The 24,440-nt window shown below is 46.2% G+C and overlaps 1 protein-coding gene across 3 annotated transcripts in view; it reads left to right on the top strand.

The window, feature by feature from the left end:
• Positions 1-24,440, top strand: part of Dlgap2 (DLG associated protein 2) — a 685,199-nt gene that overhangs the window by 574,522 nt on the left and 86,237 nt on the right. For all 3 annotated transcript variants that reach the window (XR_003378611.1, XM_005366239.3, XM_013353440.2), the window contains exon 6: positions 10,159-11,231. Coding sequence is in view for 2 of the 3 variants with exons in the window: in XM_005366239.3 (XP_005366296.2) it covers positions 10,159-11,231 (1,073 nt within the window). In the remaining variant the exon portion in view is untranslated. The remainder of the gene's footprint in view (positions 1-10,158; positions 11,232-24,440) is intronic.

The following is a 24,440-nucleotide window of genomic DNA, read 5'->3' as shown; positions in this document are numbered from 1 at the left end:
TGTGACATAGTGTAGCTGTAGGTGGACTTAGCCTGTGACATAGTGTAGCTGTAGGTGGACTTAGCCTGTGACATAGTGTAGCTGTAGGTGGACTTTTCTTTCCCTCCCACCAGTTCTCAAATAACCGACACAGAAACTCAATATTAATTTTAAAGGCTTAGCCAATAACTCAAGGTTATTTCTAACTAGTTCTTACAACTTAAAGTAGCCCATTTTTATTAATCTACAGTCTGCCATGTGGCGCTACCTCTCTTGTCTTGCACCTCCTGTTTCCTCTCCATGTCTCTCTGGCAACTCCTCTGACTCAGCCTTTCTTCCCAGTGTCCTTTAGTCTGTTTTTCCTGCCTAACTTTATCTTGTCCAGCTATTGGCCAGTCAGCTTCTTTATTAAGCCAATCACAGTGTAATTTACACAATGTACAGAAGGATTTATTCTACAGCAGGAAGTTAATTGCTTTCTATTTTTCTTTGATTGGATGTAGATTGTTGAGGTATATTTCTATTATAGCTGGGAGAATAGCAAGATGTTTTCCACATTTTATCAAACATGGCAGTTGCCTCCCGACACTGGCCGCAGTCACTGCTGCCCACTTTTAGTGACCAGCACAGTGTGCTGAGATGACACAGGGAAAGGACCTGATGCTGCTTCTGGGTGGGGCCATGTGTAACCAGTTGTAATTGTCTACTTGACACAGTATTTAATAGGCCAGGAAGAGAATCTCAGGCGGGATTATCTAGATCAGATTGGCCTGTGTGCATATCTATGGCAGGTTGTCTCGATGACATTTATTAATGTGAGAAGATCCACTGTGGGCGGCACCCTCCCTAGGCAAGGGATTCTGGACTGTAAAGGGTAGAGTATTAAGCACAAATAAGTGTGCATCCATTCATTTCTCTCTTTTCTTTCTGTTGAGTTGCTGCCTTCACTTCTGTACTACAGTGGACCAGAGCCTAGAATTATGAGCTGACACAGACCATGTATCCCAACACTCAGCTTTGTCATGGTATTTTATAACAGCGACAAAAATAAAACTAAAATTTGTGGCCTCTCCTAAAACTTCGGGAATTCCCAAACACAACCACAAGTGTGTAATAGAAATAGCATCCATCTTAAAAAACCGTACTCTAAGGGTATTGTTGGATGTGTTTCTCAATTTAGCCTCTATGTGATTAATTTGTCTGAGCCTCATCACACAAAACAAAATGTCCCAAGCTATCTATGTGACTTCAGGTCACTGGCTTTTCTGTATGTTTCCTTCTTCATCTACAACACAGATTTATGCTGTCTGACCCAGGTTCAGCTTATTAGTTGGTTTGGTTATTTTTTTAATACTAGTGTGACCCATTTGTTCCATTTAATCCAGTGTCACTCACTCAGTTACTACCAACAAAGGGTAACCCAGCATCACTGTCACTTGTGTGATAGGAAGTGTCAGTGTCCAGTCTAGGGTGGAAAGTATGTGAACTGGCCTGAACTTAAAGAAAGACAGACAGATATCAGTGAGCCTTAAGTCTAAGCCTATGGAAATTTCCAGGAATCCACAAGGATGACCCCAGCTAAGATACCTAGCTACAGTGAAGAGGTTGTCTGAACTGACCATCCCATGTAATCAGATTGGTGACTACCCTGTCATCATAGAGTCTTCATCCAGTAACTGGTGGAACCAGATACCGAGATCCACAACCAAACACCAGGCCAAGCTCTTGGAGTCCAATCGAAGAGATGAAGGAGGGAGCATCTGAACAGGGGGGGGGGGGGGCTCAAGATCATTACAGGGAAACCAAGAGACAACTGGCATGAGCTCTTGGGAACTCAAGGACTCTAGAAAGACAGGTAGGGAATTTGCATGGGCTCGAACTAGGCCCTCTGCATCTCAGCAACAATTGTGTGGCTTTGTCTGTTGTGGGACCCCTGGCAGTGGGACCAGAATTCATCCCTGGTGCATAAGCTGGCTTTTTGGAGCCCATTCCCTATGGTGGGATGCCTTGCTTAGCCACGATGCAGCAGGGAGGAGCTTGATTCTGCCTCAACTTAATGTGCCATGCTTTGTTGACTTCCCATGGGAGGCCTTACCTTTCTGAGGTGTGGATGGGGGTGGGGGAGCAGAAGGGGGGGAAAGGGTGAACTGTGATTGGTATATAAAATGCATAATAATAATAAGTCTGAGTCTATGGTTTTAAATATTTTCAGAAGCATCTAGGAGACTGTGTTCAGTAAACATGAATTTCCGGGGAATTTTCTGAATAACATCAATGCTTTAACCATGAAAAACATTGCCTCTCAAGAGGAGAGGCTCAGTGGCAGCCTGGCTATACTCCTGCTTACCTCCTCCCCTGTGTGTGACCACTCTTGCACGCTGCTGCTCTGCGGAAGCCCTGCTTCCTCGCTGTGGCTCCTCACCTACAGGACACATTCCCAGACACCTGCCAGGTTCCTTCCCACAGCCCTCTTGTCACATCTTGGTGGAGTGTAAGTGCATTCCAACAGGGAACTGTGAGCCTAGAACACTGTTAGCTCACAGCCTGGGCCTAGAGTGTGGGGCTTAGGAAACAGTTCCCATGAGAGCCCAGCAACATGGATTAGGGAGAGCGTCAAGGAGAGATAGGTACTCCAGCCCTTGTCAGCACAAGGTTCTCTCGCCAACAAAGATAACAGCAGCATGGAGCATCAGAGACAAAAGCGCAGAGTAAGAGCCACGCCAGGACTCCCCTCTCCGTACTCAGCTGGCGGCAGCAGTGCCATGCTGCCTGCTGCACCCTTATACCATTTGCACAGCAAACACTTTCTTATTAAATTCATTTCATGTGCATGCATGAGCTGCACTCTTCCCTGTATCTTTGGATTCTGAGACCCCGGGATGATAGGGAAGTTGGGATTGGTCCACGGTGGGGCTTTGAAAGTGGGGTGATTGGTTTGTGTCTGAAAACTGCTAGGAATTGGCCCCCTGTTGCAAGATGCACTTTCAGGGTGGGGCCCAAAGGGCTAAACTTGCACCGGTTGATGTGCTGTGAGCATGCAAGAGCAACAGATGCTTGGCTTGCACCGTGTGAAAATTTGGGCTCTTGGAGCAGACACTGTAAGTTCCAGTATAAAACCATGACAATCACAGGAAAATGCTAACCAACCACTCAGGAACTGGCATATGCTATGTCTATCTTTGTGTTTCTAGCCTGGTAAATATTTCATAAATGATAATGCTGGGATAGCAACTTCTTCCTCTCTTTGTTCTGGTGTTTTCCTAGGACAAATTGAATGGATCTGTTCTGAAAAATATCCTTCATTCCTATAGCTCTATAATATATTGGAGAGGTTGGAATCTGTTCACTTATTTGAAATTTATATCATCTTGGTGTCTATAAGACACCCTTTTTTGCTTACTATTTCTTAAGAAAATGCTTTATTCCAATGCATGCCTGTGTGTGCGTGTGTGCATGCCTGTGTGTGCGTGTGTGCATGCCTGTGTGTGCATGCCTATGTATGCATGTGTGCATGCCTGTGTGTGTGAACATGGGTATTTATACATGTGGATGTACATGAATATGTATGTGCGTGCATAAGCATATGTGTGCAGGTCAAAGAGAGACCAGTTTCAGGCATCTTCCTGGATCACTCTCCCTGTGGTTTTGAGACAAGGTCTCTCACTGAATGTGGAGCTTGGCAATTTGCTAGACTTGCTGACCATTGAGCACAAGGAATCTGCCTGTCTCTACCATGCCAGCACTGTGGTGACAGATGTTTGGTTTGTCGCCATTATGTGGGTGCTGGGGCTCTGAATTTAGGCCCTTGGCCCTTACACCTTTATTTCCATAGACACTTTAAACAGTAACAACAGTGTTGAGAAGCTTTCCTTCTTTGTATTGTCGTGTTCTCTAAGAGGATTCTCTTTGACTTTGAAACCATATTCTTTCTGGCCACATCTCTGGGCTTAGTGTGATTTTGTGTTTCTCTGTTCCCACTGACTATAGAAAAAGGAAGACTGAGAGCTGCCTGCAAGTCTTGCCTGAGGTTCCGGAGCACAGCCCAACCTTCCTTCTCTTTCTCGTTATAAAAAGATTTCAGTATTTTACCTTACCTTCCCATTAACGTGTGTAACATCAGATTAAATTTCCTGGCCACGATGGCAGTGTATAAACAAGTAAGCAACACGAAATTGGCTCCTGATGCTATAGAAACGCTCTCTGCAAAGTGATTTGGTTCATTGAAGAGTGTTTTTTTCTTCTTTCTTTCTTTTTAAACATAGAGTAACTGTAATTGCCTTGCCAAAGGGTATGAACACTTTACAACATCTCAGATTTTTGCCTCATTTATTTCCTAGGCCACACTCATTTATAAATGCCCTTAAGTAACAAGAGAGCCCTGCTCTGCCACACAGTGACCTCAGAGCACGCTTTAATTCTTAATGTCTCTGTTTGACTCTAAGAAATATTTCAACTTCAGTTTATAGCCGATTTTTTTTAAGTGGGTGGACTGGAAAGGATGTCTCATGGCAGACTTCTCTGATGTCTACATTCAGATCCCTGCAAGAATCTTCAAGGCTTCTGTCTCCCTTACTGACTCTTTGTGGACTGGACCACAAGTCCCATTCAGACACTGTAGACGGTTTTTTATATGTGGCGGGCTGCATTATGTCCAACCCCTCAGCCGGAGGAGCACCTACCATCCTGGGGTGCAGCGAGTATGTGCCTCTCAACCTGTCCTCTACCCGAGTTATTTTCAGGTGGAGTATTGGCATTCGCAGACCTGACCTATGCATTCCCAAATGTGGTGCCCTCTCCCGAACAAGGTACCTGTGTTAGAACGCTTTAGGTGCAGTGAGGGGGCCCAGTGAGCAGAAACGCCTTCTGTACAACACTGACTTCCCTGGGATCAATGGGGAAGTAGTGAACCAGCTCCTACAAGTTGCCCTCTGACCTCTGCACACACACTGTGGCGTGTGTGCACAAGTGTTTGTGTGTGCGTCTTGTGCCGCATGTGTGTACTGCATGCAGAGGGTGGTCAGCTGCCATACAGGTGTTGATAATTGATCCCATTGCTCTGAACCACTGAGCCATCTGCAGTCACACGGCGGCACATGTGGACCTGCACACACGCATACAATGCTAATAATAAAATGAAGAAAATTAAAGTCACAAGCAACAAAACTAAGATTAGGGCATGAATATACACTAATGTCCTACAGGTATCTCAGTTTAGTGAGAGAATATGTGGTTGCTAAGATGGAACTCTGTATTTCTCAACAGAAAGTTACCATCATCTGGCTACTTCCCAGATGAATAATGTTAGCGTCCATTCACACTGTTTACACCAAAGACTGTGGTGTGCGTCTGTTATAGTAAAGCTTAAATTTTGTGTTCTAAAAATAAGGAAGTCGGGGGTCACCACTTTGTGAGTTGTATTTCTGAATTTTATTTGCTTGTGAGACAACCTTCAAGGGCAGCTATCTTAGCAGAAGCCCTCTTTGACTGCTGGAATCTGGAGCATGCATTCCAGGATCAACCCATTGCTGAAATGTGGATAATCCCCTAGCCCAAATAAACATTAAGAGAGAAGGCTGGTGGGTTAAAGTGAAGAAGCCTCTGATTTGTATTAAAAGGAATCCAGACAGGAGAAATAGTTTGCAGAACAATTATCATTGCCTTTGAGACGCTGATGTTCATTCCATTTCTGGGTAGACTCATCTAGCGCAAAAAGTAAACCCTGGCCTTTGGGCCTCGAGAATAATGGGACCAGGTTTTACAGCAAACAGTAATTCTCCTTTATGCCTTTGTTTTTTAATGTTACAGTGAGGCGTTGTTTAAAGGCTGTTTATTAAGCCCATAAATAGGATGTCATTTGGTAATTAAGTGCATTATATTGCAAATGTGCTCACGATTCCTCTCAGTAGAAAACACCAATGCAGTTTGGAGAGAGAGGTAAAAGGCTGGACACCTGAGCTCAGACTCTCTACTCCCAGGACTCACGTTGCGTTACCTGGAGACATCTAGGGACAAGTGTCTTTTTGTATTGTGGTTTTGATGTATGGATCAATTAAGACTTTTGTTTCTAAAGATACTTGTATATCTGACAAATCATTGATGCTTCTGTTGAATCTGCTGATCAGAGAACCAAGAAGAATCACTCCTCTGTGTGTGTGTGTGTGTGTATGTGTGTGTGTATGTGTATGAATTTGTATGTGTGTATATATGTGTGTGTGTATATGTGTGTGTGCAAGCACATGGACATACTGATAGTGAAAAGAGTTAATGAAACCCTAAATAGCAGCTTGAGGCTATGGAGGAATAGATAGGATGGGTTGGGGTAAATTTGGGTTATTTTAGGGCATTCAACACATTACCCTTGACGTGAGTATCTCAGCCTTAAGCATTATGTTTAAGCATAGAGCTATGAATGGCACTTGCAAGGTACCATGTATGGGTGTGTCTGGCCAGGGCTGAGGAGAGGGTCACGTGTGACAGTGGCAGCCCCTAGGAATACTCTTTCGAGAAATGTTGTGAAGAACAGCCCTAACCTTATTGCTCCCACCCGTTTCCATCTACATATATGTATTCTTTGCTCTCCCCTTTTTCCTAAGTTCCCACTTTCTTTCTCCTGCATTTATCTCCATTCCTGTCAGACACCTCCCCTGACACAGCTACATCAATCCCCTTACAAGTTCCCCTTGTAGGTGGTATCAGACAAGCTCAGTAGGACCTATGAAGGTAATTCTAAAGGAAAGATGACCACAGTGTCTTTATGTGCTTTGTGTGGTCCTGATATGGTCTAAAGCATCTGTTAAGTTTGTTTATCTGTTGTTTATACTAACCCTGGAGGTGCGTATGCGGACTACCTGCATTTAGCTTGTGGAAGGGGGACATTTCTAACCAAGCGAGGTACAGCACTCCTCGTATTCCTTCCTATTTGGTGATCTCCACCATGAGAGTAGGGGACGTACCTCTCCTCTTTTTCTTTAAAATTTAGGTTTCTTAGATTTCTTTCGTGTGTGTGTGTGTGTGTGTGTGTGTGTATGTGTGTGTAGGCCAGGGGCCAACATTGGGTGTCTTTATCTACTATGCTCCACCTTACTATTTGAAACAGGGTCTTTCCCTCAACCTAGCTCAGAGGATCTGCCTGTCCCCATCCCCTGTTCCTGTCCCCTACCCAGCAATGGGGCTACAGGCCAGTACAGCCACACCTATCTGTGTGAATGGGCACAGGGGATCAGAACTCAGGTCCTCACACTTACGCCCACCCCATCTCTCCAGGTCCTAGGAAAATGTCTTTGACAGCTCCTTTGGGTGTGTGGTGACTTGTCTTCACGCCAGTACAACGTGAGTGGACCACAACGGTCACATAACTGTTTCCTTCCGTGCTCTTTGATCTGCACTGGACTTTGTCCCTGTGTCTCCAGAGAGATAGGCCGATCCTGAGGAGTTAGGGGACAAGTCAACTGAGCAGGTGCTCCAGGGGAAACTGAGGAAGGTTGATGACATTAGCGGAAGGTGGGAGCAGCAGAGAAAGGGTTGGTGCTATGACCGTTACCGACCAACGCAATCTCACAATCGCCACTTCAAGATGACATTTCTGAGAAATGTTGGTAAGTTGTCGAGTTGGTGGAAGAGCTTCCTGTCTTTACCTTCCATTCCCTCAACTTATGACAGGGTCAGCTGTGCCCTGGAGGAAGTCAGGCAGACGTCCCAGGGAAGTTCACAGCACACACCCAGGGCACAGAAATGTGATTTTCGTGAAACTGACAACAGACTTATAGATGAACCCATGCTCTCACCAGTCCTGCTACTGTAAGAGATTCATTTACGTTCTGTTTGCGATGTGCAGAAACACGGTGTGCTGTTGAATGACACCTCTAATTGCTGTTTTCTCTAATAACAAAATGCTGCTATGAATAGCTGGAGATTAAGCAGCTCAGATGATTCGTACACCCGGTGCTTGTTATCCTCATCTTCACAAAAAGAAAGACACAGCTCCTAAGACTTTATTACCTGTTACATAGACTCCTGAAAACCTAGAGTGTGTGTCCCCTCCCTAGGCTCTCCAGAGATGCTGTCACCCGCAGCCCCTCACCACCTCACTTGTAACTGGGAGAGTGATGGAAGGTGATGGGGGACTCCACGCCTACACCAGGAGATTCAGATCCGTGCCGTGGAAACGAGACGATGCTGCAGACATGTCGCCTCGTGAAATTTAATTATTCCCGCTAATTTTTATCTCTCACACAGTTCTTCGATGTGGCCCCATTTCTAGCATAGCTGTGGGGCTGAACATTGGGCTGAAATAGGACCTGTGATTGGAGTTCCGATGGGCTTGCTTTTAAGGTTAAAAGAGATTGGCACTGTATTAAATTACATGATAATAGAAAAATAAAGCAAAAGATAAAAGGACAGCAACGCTGGGGCGTGGTTAGGTCTGGGTTGCAGAGTGCCATCTTGCAACTTATCCACTAACTACCTGTTGGGTTTTTTTTTTAAAAAAAAACCTTCCTCTGAGTTATATTAAGTGTGATGTTTTTTAATGGCTCCTACCTGAGACATCGGTGCTATGCTGGGCCCTGGCTGGAAGAAGGAGGACCCTTAGAGGCACTTCAGCCATTCCAGTACCAAGGGGACACCTCAGGCCACCACCCAGGAAGCCTTCTTTGGAGCTCAGTTACCCCTGAGTCGGTGACCACTTGCCATGCAAAGAGAAGACCTCTTTGTCCCCATTCCCAGTTCTGTAGCCGTCTGCTGGGGTTCTTCCAGGAACACTGGCGTCTGCTTTGATGGCAGCCCTTCATGTCCCAGTGCCTTAGAGTTGACACTCAGGCCTTTGTCCTTGTCCCTTGTTTCTGTGTCTAAGCTGGGATTTCCAGCTTCGGCGGTGTTGTGGCAGAAGAGCCAGTGGAGAGACAAGGGGCTAGCCATGGAGACAACGGATGTGGGCTGGGTACCAGGTGACAAAGTGAGGTCCAGTCTGAGACAGACACGTGAGAGTCCCCTTCCTGTCTGAGCATCAGCTTGTGGGGACAGGACATCCAGCAAAGTGGAGTTGACTGCCCCCACAAACACAGTCATCACAGAGAGAGAGGTTCCAGCCTGAGGGATCCGAAGGTGGAAAGAGCTCACAGTGACATTCTAGGAGTAGTAGGCAGCCCGCCATTGTCAGAGCGCACACTTATCAGGCTCCTGAGTTCAGGTAAGAAAGAGCCTGGGACAAAGATCAGTGAGGAAAACATGTAGGAAGAAGGCTTTTCATGGTGTTCAGGAAGACAGTCTGGGAGGTGGAATGTAAGGGTACCCAGTGGTCTCCAGCTGTGTCCCTTGTGCAGCAGAATCCAGGGGAAGAACCGAGGCCTGGTGATCTACCGATCTGGCCTCTCTATCCGTGACCCTAAACTGCAGAGAGTTAGAGTTGAGAAACCTGCCTCCGTGGCCTATCTTTCTGGTAGCATGTGGCATTAAACAATTATTTCATGATTAATTTATTAGTTCTAATACATTACTTCACCGGGCAGTGTTACTAATTAAACATCAGATGTTACTTTTCAAGTGTTTTAAGCTAAACCAAAATGTTCCGATATAATTGATCTACAGCTATATTGTGTGCGTGCATGTGTGTGTTTGTATGTGTGTATCTAAGTGTTGTATGGGTGCTTATTCATACATGGATATGAGTACACATATATATAAGGATATGCACATTGTGTAGTTGTCCAATGACAACACCAGGCGTGGTTCCTCAGGTGCCTTCCACCATTTCTTTTTTGAGAAGTATCCCTCACGGGAACTGCTTGACCCTGCACATCCAAAGTTAGGGTTACAAGCACATGCCACTGTGCCCTGCTTTTGATATGGATGTTAGGGTTTGAATACAGGTTCTTATGCATGCAAAACAGTTCACAGAGTGAGCGATCTTCTCAATCTTTGTTTTTTTAAGGTCTCATAGTCTGCCTGTTGAGAGCTCCCTTGCATCTACCGATGTTAAATACCTATTACTGTGGGTGTTCATGTAGGGAGACCAAAGTTTCTGCTCCATAACAACCTCCAATCCTGAGGAGTCACCATAGTCCACACATGTGACTGTTGACTCGGTTCAGGAGCTGGCTCCTAGGAAAACGACTCCTGTATCTCTGTCGCACCCCAGGGCTCCCAGACTTGCACTAAATCCCGTTTCTGCTCTGTCAACAGACCAACAATACTCATGGTCTCCCACGTCGCAGCACTTCAATGAGGAGAGGTATTCGCCTGCACCCAGGAACATGAAAGGGTTAACTGGAAGCCGGACCCAGCCCCAGCTGTGTGCGGGTCATACCTGCGGCCTGTCACCCCCTGATGACTGCGAGCACCCCCATGACCACATGCACCATGGGCCAGATGTGCGGCAGCCCTACCTTCTCAGCCCGGCTGAGAGCTGCCCCATGGACCACCACCGCTGCTCGCCCAGGAGCTCCGTCCACTCCGAGTGTATGATGATGCCTGTGATGCTGGGCGACCACGTGTCCAGTAGCACCTTCCCCAGGATGCACTACAGTTCACACTATGACACGAGGGATGATTGTGCCATGACCCACACGAACACAAAGGTAAATCGCATCCCCGCCAACCTTTTGGACCAGTTTGAGAAACAGCTACCCCTGCACCGGGATGGTTTTCACACACTGCAGTACCAGAGGGCCTCCGCTGCCACTGAGCAGCGGAATGAGAGCCCAGGCAGAATCCGGCATCTGGTCCACTCTGTCCAGAAACTCTTCACCAAGTCTCATTCTTTGGAGGGATCATCCAAGAGCAACATCAATGGGACCAAGAGTGATAGTCGGGTGGACGACCACCACCACAGCCACCATTCTAAACACAGCAAAAGGAGTAAAAGCAAGGAGCGGAAGCCGGAGGGCAAGCACAAGTCTGGTATGAGCAGCTGGTGGAGTTCTGATGATAACCTGGACAGTGACAGCACATACCGGACACCTAGTGTGGCCAACCGCCACCACATGGACCACATCTCCCACTGCTACCCCGAGGCACTGCAGAGCCCCTTTGGGGACCTCTCACTAAAGACTTCCAAAAGCAACAGTGATGTTAAGTGCTCAGCCTGCGAAGGCTTGGCCCTGACGCCTGACACCAGGTACATGAAGCGTAGCTCTTGGTCCACCCTCACGGTGAGCCAGGCCAAGGAGGCCTACCGCAAGAGCTCCCTGAACTTGGACAAGCCCCTGGTCCACCCAGAGATCAAGCCTTCCCTGCGGCCGTGCCACTACCTCCAGGTAAGGCTCAGGTGACTATGACCTGGTGCAGGAGGTTTTAGCCACTATTGCCATTTGCCTTGTATCAATGCATAGGGTACAAAGTGAAGTCTGAAGGTGTGTTTGCCTTTTAGGGTTCCAAAGCAAGCCAGTGTGCTTGCTTTACCTACATCTGGGTAGTAGCTAGAGCTCTCCAAGCCCAGAGACAGAAGGCAGACCTGGTGCTACCTTTGAGAATTGTGTTACTGAGACATAATGTTGCTACATCTTATTTGTGTGGTACAGTCATTTGGTACACAGTGCTGCAAGCGTTGCAATCCTCCATGTCAGTGACTTTTGTCGGAACTATACAGCTTTTCCCCCTAGTTATTCGGTATTAGAAATTATTGCAACCAGGAATCGCCCTGCTGAAATTCTTGGTTGTTTTTAGAGACTAAATCTCACATTTTAATATAGGCTGACCTTTCACTCAGTATGCAAACCAAGCTGGCTTTGAACCCTCAGCAAAAGGCTGGTTGGGATTATAAGTGTGTTCTACCATGTCTGGCTTAACCTGCCATGACTTTTAAAGTTTTTATTATTAGCATATATTAATTATAGAGAATAGTGGGTCTCATGACATTCTCCTACATGTAATACTTTGATAATACTTTCATCATGCTCACCCCCATTCTCTTGTTGTTAGTCATGTAATTCCTGAGTATATAATGCAAGGTTCAGTGTAGTCACCATGCTCTACAATCTCTTGGATGAACTCTTCTGATGTAACTGAAATCAGACATCTTTCTACAATCCCCCAGCCCCTCTTAACCACCCTTTACACTCTGCTTCTGTGCACCCAGCTCTTGAGCTTCCCTGTGGGGAGCCTGTGTGGTGTGGAGTTTGTCTTGCTGAGTCCCATTTGTTTCACTAAGTGTACCGCACTCCTGGTTGTCCCTGTTGTAAACGGCAGTGACTCCCCCTTAGGACTGAACAGCCTCCTGTGCTGTGTGGGCATCCCTTCCCCGAGCCACTCACTCCCTGGAACACGCACATCAGGTTGATTTCCTACGCTGTCTTCTGTGAACAGGGCCACAGTGTGACAGGAAATGGTTGTGGGTTGCATTTGGGCTGTCCCTTGAAACATCATTCCAATGTGACTATCCATCCCTTGGTGCCAGGGACTTAGCAAAACAACACAAATATCCTGAACACGTAGATGATGTGCCCATAGGTCTGCCTTTGCGTGAGATCTGTTCCCTCACATGACAACGACACTTGTGGCATGTGGTGATGACAGGAAGTTGTGTCTGTGGTAAGAGTACCTGTCCCCAATGGTGTGGATGAGATGGATTCACCAAAGGCAAAAGCATATTACAGACAGTGCTGGCAGGATCCAGAGCACTGTGTCATGCTGCATTATATAGTTGCCCTCTTTGTCTCCTAATGGCTCACTCACCAAGAATGACAGGGGAGTCCTGAGCCTCCAAAGACACCACCACTCCCAAGGAAGCCTCTTTAGTTCCTGCCAGCTGGTGGCACCATTAGCACAACCTCAGCGCTTCAGTTTTCCTCAAAGACATATGTATTCAATATTCACAGATCTCGAATCCTACCCTCTAAGAACCAAAGCTTGGCCTGGTAGTGTGCTGGCTTAGAGACGCCCGCGTGGATACTGAGTAATGGCGCTAAACGCCGGCTGAGTCATCAAGTGGCCAATTAACGAAACAGATGAACAACTGTGAATCCTGGAAGTCAGGTGGTGGAGGCTTCCAGCAGCGCCACCTCCTCCTGGTGTATCATCCAAGGCTCGCGGGCTCTGTTTTGAAAGGAGATGCTAACCAAATTGCTTGTATAGACAGATTTATTCAAAGAGACAAATTGGTAGTTAGATAAAGTATTATTTTTATAGCAGTGGAAAAGGGCTTAAATTCTGCTTGTCGTTGGCAAACCTTAGTGATATCCAGATGTGAAGTGTTCTCTCTGCTCATCTAAAGGAACACGGCAAGGGAAGTCGGGACCCTCTCTGGTTCCATCACTCTTGGAAAAGCGAAAAACTGGTCCACTTTTTTCCCCCTTTGTGTCTAGGAATTCTGCCGCAGTGTTCCCTAAACACGAGGCAGTGCTGTAACTATGACATCTCACCCCACTCCAGCCCTGAGCTCTCAGCTCTGCACTTCACCCTCACTCCCTTTTCAGCCCCCAGATACCCGGGTCTACCATCCCTGGTATGGCACATGCTCTTCTCTGCCCTCTGGTCACCCTGTCCTGGGCGTCTGTTCACCGAGAATATCAATCGTTACCAGTGAGAGAGTGCGACACCACTTTTACCATCCTCTGGCCTCCAACTCTGCGACTCTCTGGTGGCTTTGCTTTCTCTGCACCGCACCCTTCCCCTACCAGGTGGGGTAGAAAGGGGCCCTGCAGAGGATGCCATTGAAACGAATGATTCCATAATCTGTCTCTGAAAAATCCAGGCTGCGGGGCTGGGAAGACTGCTCCTTGGGCAAAGCACTTGCTGCAGAAATCTGAGCACCAGAGTTCGGATCTCCAGCACCATGTAAATGCCAGATGAGTATGGCAGACTGCTGGTGATCCAAGCATGGAGAAGACGGGGACCAGGGGTCCTCCAAAGTCAGCAGGCTAGCCAGACTAGTCAAAAGAGAAAGTTCTGGGTCCAGTGGGGATCCGCTCTCCAATTCATCATGTGTTGAGGACGTGAAGAAGGCACTGCCACCAAATTCTGGCCCGCTCATGCATGTGCACACACGTGCAAGCACACACACACAAAGACACAATCATGTGTGTGTACATGACAAAGATGCACACTGAAAGATACAGGCGTGTGCTTAGGTAAAACATCTATAATGTGTGAGCAGGCATGAAAAACTAGCAGACACCAAGTCATTCTTCAGGTCTTCCCAAGGGCTTGTTCTCTCCGGTGGTTCCTGAGTTGGAAGCCACATGACAGGCTGCTGTTCTGTGCCGGATCTGTCGTTCGCACCTTGTAATCTGCACAGTGCCCTCTGCCTCTCTCTCTTCTCTCCTTCAGCCTTGGACTTCTTTTTAATTAAAATTCCTTGGTTTTGGAACCACTCTTTATCCGACCAGTCTGGGTGTCATGCCAGATGTTTCTCTGGCCTCCAGCTGCCACAGGCCTGGAAGCTAGCCATCAGCTTCTGGATTTCCCTGCCCTAATGGCTTCTCACCATTCATGTGTGTTGATTGCTCAGTATTGTAAGCAGCTATGTCTCGTCCAGCCTCTCCAAGCCTCCAGCCTCCCTGCCAGTCCCTCCTCCATCTCCCCTGGATCTCCCTACCCCTTTGCCTATAGCTGTAGGTAGAGACTGCTTGTTTGTTCCCTGCTGCCCAGACCTGAAATAATCACACATAAACTGTATTAATTAAAGCACTGCTCATTCTATTAGCTCAGGATTCTTATTAACTAGCTCTTATATCTTAAATTAACCCATTTCTATTATTTTGTATTTTACCATGAGGTTTGTGGTTTATCTGTAAGGTTCCAGCTGGCGACTTGGCGACTCCTGTCTTTCTCCTTTGGCAGCTACATGGCATCTCTTTGACTCCACCTACTCTCTCTCTACATCTCTGTTCAGATTTTTTGCCTGGCTTTCCTCTACTAATCCATTGGCTGCAGGCAGCTTTTTTATTAACCAATGGCAATAAAACATATTCACAGCATACAGAAGGGAATCCCACATCCTATAGCTAGACGCCAATTGGGAGCGTTGGCCAAACAGTCAGTGGCAGGTCCAGCTGTTATCTTACCAAAATGTAGTTTGCAAATGTGGACACTTTGTGTCCCTTCATGGTAGCATGCAAAAGCCAAATAGCCTGGAATGGTGCGGGGAAGAGATGAGATGCCTGGAAGACAGCCCTAAAGTAAAGTTCCCCTAGTGCCACATAAAACTACAGCAGGACACAGCTGAAAGAGAGGACGATGGTCATAGAACCCTACCTACAAAGTCCAAACCGCCTCATGTCCTCCGCCAACCTCCATCAGTCCCTCATCAAGTCCCTTGGCTGGGCCTTACTAACCATGGCACCTGCGGGGGACCCAGACCTGTCTCCTCCCAGTGTTCATGTCAACAACCATGGTCTCAATAGTAAACCTGTAGGGGGGAGGTTTGAGGACCCTGGAAGGAAATTGTGGCTTCCACTAGGAGCCCCACCCCTACCCCCAAATACCTCATTTCCTGAGAGTCTTCCCTCACACACCGTTCTCCGTCCATTTTCACCTCTGAACAAAGTCCTTCTTCTCTTCCCAGCCGCCCTCTATCTGTCTCGCCATATCGCTTGTGGGAAGATTTATGAAATACACACATCTCCTCAGGCAGCGTTTGTCCCCGGACCCAGCTGAATGGATGTCTGGGTGCATTCAAAGGTATCCTCACAGGGCTGTCCTTCATGCTGGTGGCACTAAACTTTGCCGTGGAAAGATCCCGGTCTGGGCCTCACAAGCCCAGACTTCATTTCACAGCCAGCAATGGGAATTAAGGAAAAATTAAAGGAATGTGCCCACGGTACTTTGTGAGGACATGGTCTAAGAGACCCAGAAGTCTTTGCCCAGGGGCAGTGTTCTTTCTTTTTTATTTTTTCACCCAAAACTAGAGATTTGCGCTTGAATAAAAGGACACCTTTCCGTCTCCACCTTTGGCTGATTCGGAACACATAGTTAGCATTCAAGGAAGACTTGTTTGTAAGTAGGTCAAAACACAGTCAATTGAACTGGCGGGGAATCCTGGCCCGAGTTCGTCTCTGAAAAGGCTTTTGTTCTTTCATTTTCTGCCTCAGCAGACAAACTGTCTTAAGGCCAAACTTGGAATAATATGGCAGGAGCGTGGGCCATGATCCACTGCATCCTGCTTAGGGGCCAAGCGGTTCCCTGTGTCCTGAGGTGGAGACACTAGCCTTGGAGGGTACCTGGTACCAGCCAAGGAGGTACAATTGCTCTGCCCCCTGAAAAATGTTTTCTTCCCTCAACCATTATGAGCAACAAACCCCAGCATCTACCATGCCTCCCTCACCTCCCTCTTTGGCCTCCGTATTCTCTCTGACTTGGCTGCCTCCCCTCGTGTAGTCTGTAACCACAGTGACCCTGGTTTCTTTGACGCCTCCAAGTAAAGAAAAGCCCTTGGCGTTTTCTGGTTTGCTGGGTTTGTAGCCAGGAACAGGTATGTTTTAGGCTTTCATTTGTTTTGTTTTAACAAATGATACTCCTAAGTTTTGAAAGGTTGAGAGTGAAGGTAAGGGAAAAGAATAAGGAACTGTTGCTCCTTTTCAGCAGTCTGCAGTGATCTGCTTCTGACTGGTGTTTCCCTGCCCTCTCCTCTCAGGTCTCTGCAGCCTGCTGCCCTCCTGAGCTCTTTCCCATCCATCCACACACTGGAAAGGACCTTAGCCTCCCTTAAGCTCCTTCCCTTTAAGGGCCCGGAATGAATTCACAGTGGAAAGATGGTCTCCACTTAACATTAAAAAAATACAGCTTAAAAATCCCATTTTCCCCAGTTACATTTGCTCATCCCAGCAGCATTTATATTTACATTCACATTTACATTTAAATTTGCTTCAATCAGCATTTAAGAGGAGTATCAAGAGGCACACAGCCCTGGCCAGTGGCTTCCACAAAGCCCCTAAGTGAACACTGGGGCTGTTGACAGCTCTGAGCATCCCAGCAGACATCCTACACAGTCCTGTCCATCTTGTCCCTTGTTTGGAACCTCCACAGGACCTCTACTCTATCCCTTTACCCCTCTTTCATTTTGTTCTGCTCTTTTTAACTGACAGGCATTTGCTGTGTGTGTATATTCAACACGTATATAGACGGGGGTCAAATCAAGGAATAGATCATCTCCAGGTCCATGTCATCTCGTGTTCATCGCCTTGGAGTTCCTCTTGCTGGCTCGTCATAAGGATGGGAGGGGATGGACACCACAGGCGTTCACTGTGCTCTGCAGAACACCAGCCCTTACTCCTCCTGTACCAACCCTGTTGTCCATCCTCCCTGTTTCCCTCTCCTCTCACCCTTCCCAGACCTCAGTAGTCACTGCTCAACTATCTTCATTTTGGACATCAATTTTTTTTTTATCTTCAACCAATGAGTGAGATAGATGGTGTGTGTCTCTCTCCTCCTGACTTGTTTTATTTATCATATGTACTCCATTTCCACCCATAGTGTTGAAAATGGCAAGATTTCCTCTTTTGCAGTTGTGTCTATTGATGTGTGTGTATCAATGTATGTTACATATATTAATATATCATATTTTCTTTATCCATTAGTTAATGATCACCTATATTGATTCCACACTATTGGAACTAGGCTGCAGTAAACATGGTTTTATAGGTGTCTCTTTAACATCCGATTTCATTCTCTTTTGGTATATACCAATAGTGTGATCCCTTTATAAGTAGGTCTAGTTTTAGATATTTTTCAGGGTAGGGGGGACTCTATACCATATTTGATCGAGGCAGTACTGGTTTACACTCCCACCAACAGTGAGCAAGGACTGTTGCCCTTCTGTTCCCTCGGCAGAACTTGTGGTTTTGTTGACCTTTGGTAAAAGTCAGGCCGGGTAGGCTGGCATCTCACGTCTGTTTGGATTTGCATTTCCCTGATGATTAGCTGCTGGTCATTTTTTCTCAAAGAATTGATGACAATCCTCTATAGGAACTGCTCTGTTAATTTCTCCACCTTTTAATAGGATTATTGGGAGGGTGCTGTTGAATTACTGGAGTTATTTATGTATTTTGGAATTTATTACTGTACATGGTACTGCATGGTTGTAATCCAAGATCTTGTGAGTTGGAAGCAGGAGGATTAGAAGTTCAAGGCCAGCCTTAGTTACTTAGTGGCTTCCAAGTTCTGTCTCAGAAAGGGAGGGAGGGAGAGAGAAACGCAAGGAAGGAGGGAGGGAGGGAGGAAGGAAAGGAAGATATTCTCCTGTGGGAAAAGGGGGAGCCACTAGATTGACTCATGTGATGGGGGCTAGGTAGCCCAACAGTGGCTGTCTGCACACACAAGAAGCTGAGAACCTAGTAGCTAATGGGCTTAGGAAGCTGGATGTCTCTCCAGTTCCAATCTGGTGAGGAGACTCTTCAGGAGTCCTAAAGAGTTGCTTGGAAGGCTGAATAAGCTAAAGTCTGATGCCTGCTGAGGGCAGTAATGGCAGTGGCAGCAACAGATGGCAGAATAGAAGCACTCACCGAGAAGTGAAGATGGCTTGGCCAGCAGCAAGGCTTTCGTCCCTGCATCAGGGTGCCACTAGAAGACACTGACCGCTCTGAGTGATAGTTTCCTCGGCTCAGATCCCTAAAAATGCCCGCAGGTGTGTCTCTTAGTTGATTCCTGTGTCATCAGGTTGATCAATATCAACCATCACAACTGGAGAGTGTCCTGATGTTGTGGGGGTTGCTTTTTTCATTCCGTCGTTGCTTCCTTGGCTGTTCTGAAACTTCTTCGTTTCATATAATCTCATTTGCTGTTATTGTTCCAATTTCCAACGTGTCTGAGTCATCTGGAAACCATCTCTCACGCTGACACCTGGAGTTACCCCTGTGTTTTCTACTAGTCAACAGTTTCTTCTAGACTTAAGTTTCAGATCCTACATTTGGGTCTTGGATTCATTGTGAGTTTATTTTACACAGGGCGAAAAAATGGGTCTATCTAGCTTCGTTCTTCTGCATGGGGCTATCTAGTTTCCGAGATACCACTGGTTGTTGACTCTGTTTTTCCTCTGGTATCTGTTATTTGCACCTGTCTGCATTTCCTATTTTTCTAGTCTGTCCTGTTGATTTATGAATCCGTTTTTATGAGTTTACCACCATGCTGTTTTGATCACTGTAGTTCTGTAGTATAGATCCTATTTCTAGCATTGCTCATTCTCACAATGGCTGCCTTTACTATCCAGGTGAAGCTGCAAAACAATCCCACACAAGTTAAGAATTATGAATAATAAAAATGGTTATTTATTTGAGGGTAAAATCTTACAGATCACCATCCCAAATTACAGTCCTCTCCTCACAAACAGGAAACAGAGAGTCTAGCCACTGGAAAGAGAGCCAGAAGACCACGCCCCAGTGGGCTGGTATCTTAAAGGCTATTAACTGAAGGAGTGGAAGGAGCTCCCACAGCATCCAGGAACTTTTGTAATTAAGGGTTTTTTTTTCTATTTTACTTTTTGGTTGTGAGCCTAGACTTTAACAGCTCAGTCCAGCCCTCTATTTTAATGAATAGTGCATGAATATTCTGTGGATGGTTACATTAAATACATTAATTGTTTTGGGTTGTGTTTTGGGGGTCATATATGTTTTAATAATATGAATTGTTGTAACCCATTAACATGGGAGGTCATTCCATTTGTGTGTATGTCTATACCTGTGCATTGGTGGGGAGAGAGGGAGAGAGGGATCTTCAAATTCCTTCACTGGCCTTTTACACTTTTCATTCTAGAAGACACTCATTTCCTTCATCAAATTTTATTCCTAGATGTTTTATTTTCTTGTAGATGCCATGAATAAGATCACTTTCATGGCTTCATTATTAGCAAGTTCATATTGATTTGTAGCCATGTTACTGAGTTTTGCATGCTGGCTTTGTATTCTCCAGTTTTACTGAGTTCATTCGTCAGTTCTCACAGGATTTGGGTGGAGTCTTGAGCTTTTTCTGCATGGAAAAGGAGGGGTCATTTTACTTTCCCTGGTTCCTGTCATACTCTCGTTTCTTTCCCTGATGTAACTGTTCTGAGACCTCCCGTACTGTATACTACCAATAAGAATAGTCACAATAGATAGCCTTGTTGTATTGAAGACCTTAAAGAGACATTTTCAACACCTCCCCCACCTGACCCCATGTGATGCTGGCTATGGCTTTGTTGTATATAGTCTTCACTATGTTCAGGCATATCCCTTCTGTGCTTAACTACTTAGGGGTTTATCGTGAGAAGACCTACAAGTTGTGCTTGTTGGGATAGTCAATCACGTGATTTTCTTCTTGCCTTCTGTTGACGAAGTGGATTATTGGCTTGCATGTGTTAAACCATCCTTGTCTTCTTGAGACACATGTCTCCTGGCTGTGCTGCAGGAGCTGTAGAGGTCCATTTGGATTTGGTTTGCTGTCATGTTGAGAATGTTTCTCTGGGTTTCCATTGGGGATGTTGACCTTGCTTGTTTGCTTGTGCTCTGTCTGGTTTGGCTTCGTGAAATGAATGAAGTCTCCTCTCCGTTTTGGGATTACTTGGAGAGGAATTCATGTTTGATTTTTACAAGTTTAGTAAAATGCACCACGGAATCCATCTGGTCCTGGATTGAGGTTTTTTTTTCTTATTGTTTGTTTGTTTGGTTGGTTGGTTTTATTTTTCTTTGTTTAGGGATGTTTTACTTCTGGTTTGGTCTTTTTTCTTGTTTTTGGTTATGAAAGTTTCCTACGTCCTTGTGGTTCAGTGCTGATAGATCATATGTGTTAAGAAATTCATCCACATCCCATAAGCTTCCCAAATCTGTCAGCAACACCATTTGTCAGTTTTTATGATGCGCCTTTGTGTTTCTGGTCACCGGTTGTAATGTGTTCTTTTTCATCTTTGATTTTGTTTTCATCTTCTCTCTTTATTCTTAATAAGCTTAACTAAAAATAGCATTAAGCCATAAGGATATTTTTTTCATCATGGACCCAAAGAGAAGTGGATTGGCTCACCATAGAGGTCACTCAGGTACCGCCAGGGCAGTCAGGGGACTTGAGAGTGCCCACTGAAGCCTTGCGATCTCCATGGGAACGAGTGGCAGAACAAGGTCAAGTGAGGACAGGATGGTTCCGTGTGGACACTAAGTTCTGTTCCCGAGTGTCTGCAGCAGTGGGGCAGTGACCCCAGTGTGGGGCCCACAGGAGAGAGTGGGGTGAGCACTCTGGTTTTATGAAGTTGCTATGAAAGATCTGCTTGAAAGTTACCTACTGCCCCTCAGACCTGACACCCTGAATAAGGCTGCCATGGCTATCAAGACCACAAAAGTCAAAAGCATCAAAAACACTGAAAGCCAACAGGTCTCACACACAGGAGCATAGAGGCATCCCTAGGGAAGAAGTCAGATGCCATGCAAAGGAAACAGTGAAGCCCCAAAACAATAGGTTACTTTAAGCAAAGTGTCCCCGACATGGCCTCATAAGAAAAAGCCAGAGCAGAGTGCCACCATTTTAACCTTTACTCAGAGATATGGGGCTTGCATCAGAGGTTCTTCCTGAGCACCCTCCACAGAGTGCTAGGAAACATCTCCCCTCCATAGTTTAGTAAGTAAAAGGGATATGAACCATGCCCCCCCAACTTAGCCTTGATTCAGAGCTGTGGAGCCTATGTCAAAAATCTCCCTGCCTATTCCCCATAGAGCCACCTGGGTACCTGGGCCAGGCCACCTAAGGCCCAGCTTTCTCATAAAGATCAGATGTGAGACTCAGCTTGGGTCTCCTGCCATCTCTGGCTCTTGTCACAGGAGAGTGTTTACTTACAATGTCCCCACAAGCTCTTGTCCTTTGTCGCCCTGACCCCGGGTACCACCCTAGCTGCTCTGAGTCCTCCAGCACTAAGCAAGAGTTGATTGAAGTTGAGTACTCATCTCAGCACTGGCCTGCTGTGGAGCTGCATTTACTGTCTACAGAATACTTTCAACCCACACAGGCTCCAGTGGGCCTCATTTCGTGTGTAATGATGCCCAAAGAATGACTCTCCAAAAAAGCACTGGAAGAGAGACAGATGCAAACAGAGGGGGGAAAAGAAACAGGCAGAGACAGACAGACAGACAGACAGACAGAGAGCTCCAGGGGAAAGGAAGGACAATTTAGCCAAGAGCTAGTGAGTGAAAATGACTTTTGAGCAGGAAGCTGGTGCCCAGATCCTAGAGGGATGGATTATGCATATACTTAAGCTCAGTGTATCTATGGAGATGAGAATTGTTTGCTCACACATGGTGTAGAAAGAAACACGGGCATGGGTCTGAGATTGGCCTTCATAGCTAATCTTTCTCCGCATGGTTTCTTAGTGTCTGTGGGTACTCCTTCCCAGTCCTGGATGCCCTACATTCTGCCATTTATATCCAAAAACCTCTTCTAGCTCTCTCTGCTCATCTGCTAAGCTCTCGGCATCAGTCAAAACTCGCCAGCACAAACCAGATCTCCGTTTCTCAGCTTGACTAGGAAGACTAGGCCTTGGAAATCTTCTCGCCACTGGGAGCTCCGCACAAAGCTCTTGCTGTGTGCTTCACAGATTTCCTGCTCTTGTGATGCATGCATACATCCTCTTCTAGTGGCTATAGAACACTGATAAACAGTGGTGTAGGAGAGGAAAGGGTCTATTTCCGATTACCCTTCCCAGGTTATAGTCTGTCACTGAGGGAAGTCAGGGCAAGAGGAATCTGAAGACAGGGCTGCTTGCTATTCCATGCAATATTATCTCCAACCAAGGAACTCACTCACAGCTAAGGAAGTGCAGAAACCATGGAGGAATGTTGCCTGCCTGCCTGCTTGCTTGCTTGTTTTCTCTAGTTTATGCTTAACTAGCCTCCTTATACAGCCTAGAACTACATGCCCAGGGAATGGTGCTATCCACAGTGGGCTAGACCTTTCTACATTAATTAACAATCCTTCATAGGCATGCCCACCAAGCGGACTGATAAAAACAATTACTCTGTTGAGACTGCCCTTTCGGGTGATGCTAGGCTGTGTCAGGTTGACAGTTAATGCTGTATACACATTTTACTCTCTTTCTCTGCCCATGTAATTCTTACCTAGCAGACATTCAACATCTCTCGGAGCAGTCTAAAACAAAACTCATGTAATCTACCTAGATACACATTACTGACAGGGGAAACAGATAAGACAGAGAGGGGGGAGAGATATGTGCATGTGGTCTTATCGCTAAGATAAATGAAGTAAGAGTGAAGTAACTTTGAAGTAGAAGTATTTCAACCTAAGAATGTTGGGGCGCAGCAGCTCTGTACAGAATGAAGTGTTCTCGTGTTTGTTGCTGAGCGAAGGGTCGCTGTAATTGGAGTTACAAATTAGACCAACAAAGGCGTGTCGTAATGAGGACTCAGGCTCCAGCGAGGCTCTGCCAGCCCTGGGGGATTTGGAAACGGTAAACAGTTCCTGGTGAATTGCCAACCGAGCAACGTTCCCCTCGGTTTACATGGTGGCTATATCCTAGAAAAATAAAACCCATTGCTCATTAAAATTGCCAGAGAGAACAAAAAGCCCAACTTTTCACACAGAGCCTAGCAAGGCCCAAGGCAAGCTGCAAGGTTTGTGCAGAATGCAGGCAGTCATTCCTTGGGTGGAGTTGCCCACGACCCCCTTCTAACAAGCATCTTCGGACCCTTGGGCCATAGAAAAGAACTCCCTGCGTGGATTGAGCTTCCCCAGATGGGTCCCCAGAACGTCTGGTGACTCCTCCCCTGTCATTCATCTGTCCTCTGTGCACAGCACACAAGGCCCAGCTGTCTTCCTCTGCCGCTCTCCCCTGTGGCTCATGTACTTGATACTTGTTTAAACCACACGCACACATGTTGCTGATGGAATGAGGAAAATGTTTCCTGAGGGAGAACACAGCTTTGGATGGCATATCTCTTTAGTTCACCTGAAAAGAACCTTATTATGAAATTCTTTGCCTTGCCAGTTGAAAGAAAGAAAGGATGTTTTAGTGTTTTGCGTTTAAGATGTGTTTCAACTACAGCATCACAACGCACACAGATGTCAATCTCAGGAGAAGGCTCCTTTTATAGAAACGATCGGTGCCGCTCAGCACGGCGTGCTGGTGACGATTCGGGTAGCTGATCACCTTGGCACGGCGAAGGCTGGGGTTGGCTCTGCAGGGGCTGGATGCCTCAAGCTTGTTTCCCGGAGGCTGGGAAGCTGCCATTTGCGCGTGCCAGGTGCGCACTTGGCCACTCCTCTGCGTTCTGCTGCGGGTTTTAGCGTTTCCACCATAAGGGGAAGGTTTATTTACTGAGACTTGGTGGCTTTTCATAGCCCAGGCATATGCTCTGGAAATTGACTGCTCTGTGCTCCTTCTGTATTGAATTTTTTTTTCTGTCAAAGGCTGTGAAATTGGCTTCTTAAATCAGAAACAGAAACATACAAGCTGGTCTCATTTGTAAGTTAATTTGTAGGCTGCTGGGGAAAAAAAAACAATCTTTACCTTGCTCTTTATGGAAACATGGTTTTGGTTCCAAAAGACAAAAAAAAAAAAAAAA

The sequence above is a fragment of the Microtus ochrogaster genome, unplaced genomic scaffold, assembly GCF_000317375.1.
Source record: "Microtus ochrogaster isolate Prairie Vole_2 unplaced genomic scaffold, MicOch1.0 UNK7, whole genome shotgun sequence".
Taxonomy (NCBI): Eukaryota; Metazoa; Chordata; class Mammalia; order Rodentia; family Cricetidae; genus Microtus; species Microtus ochrogaster.
This window is presented reverse-complemented; position numbering and strand designations above follow the sequence as displayed.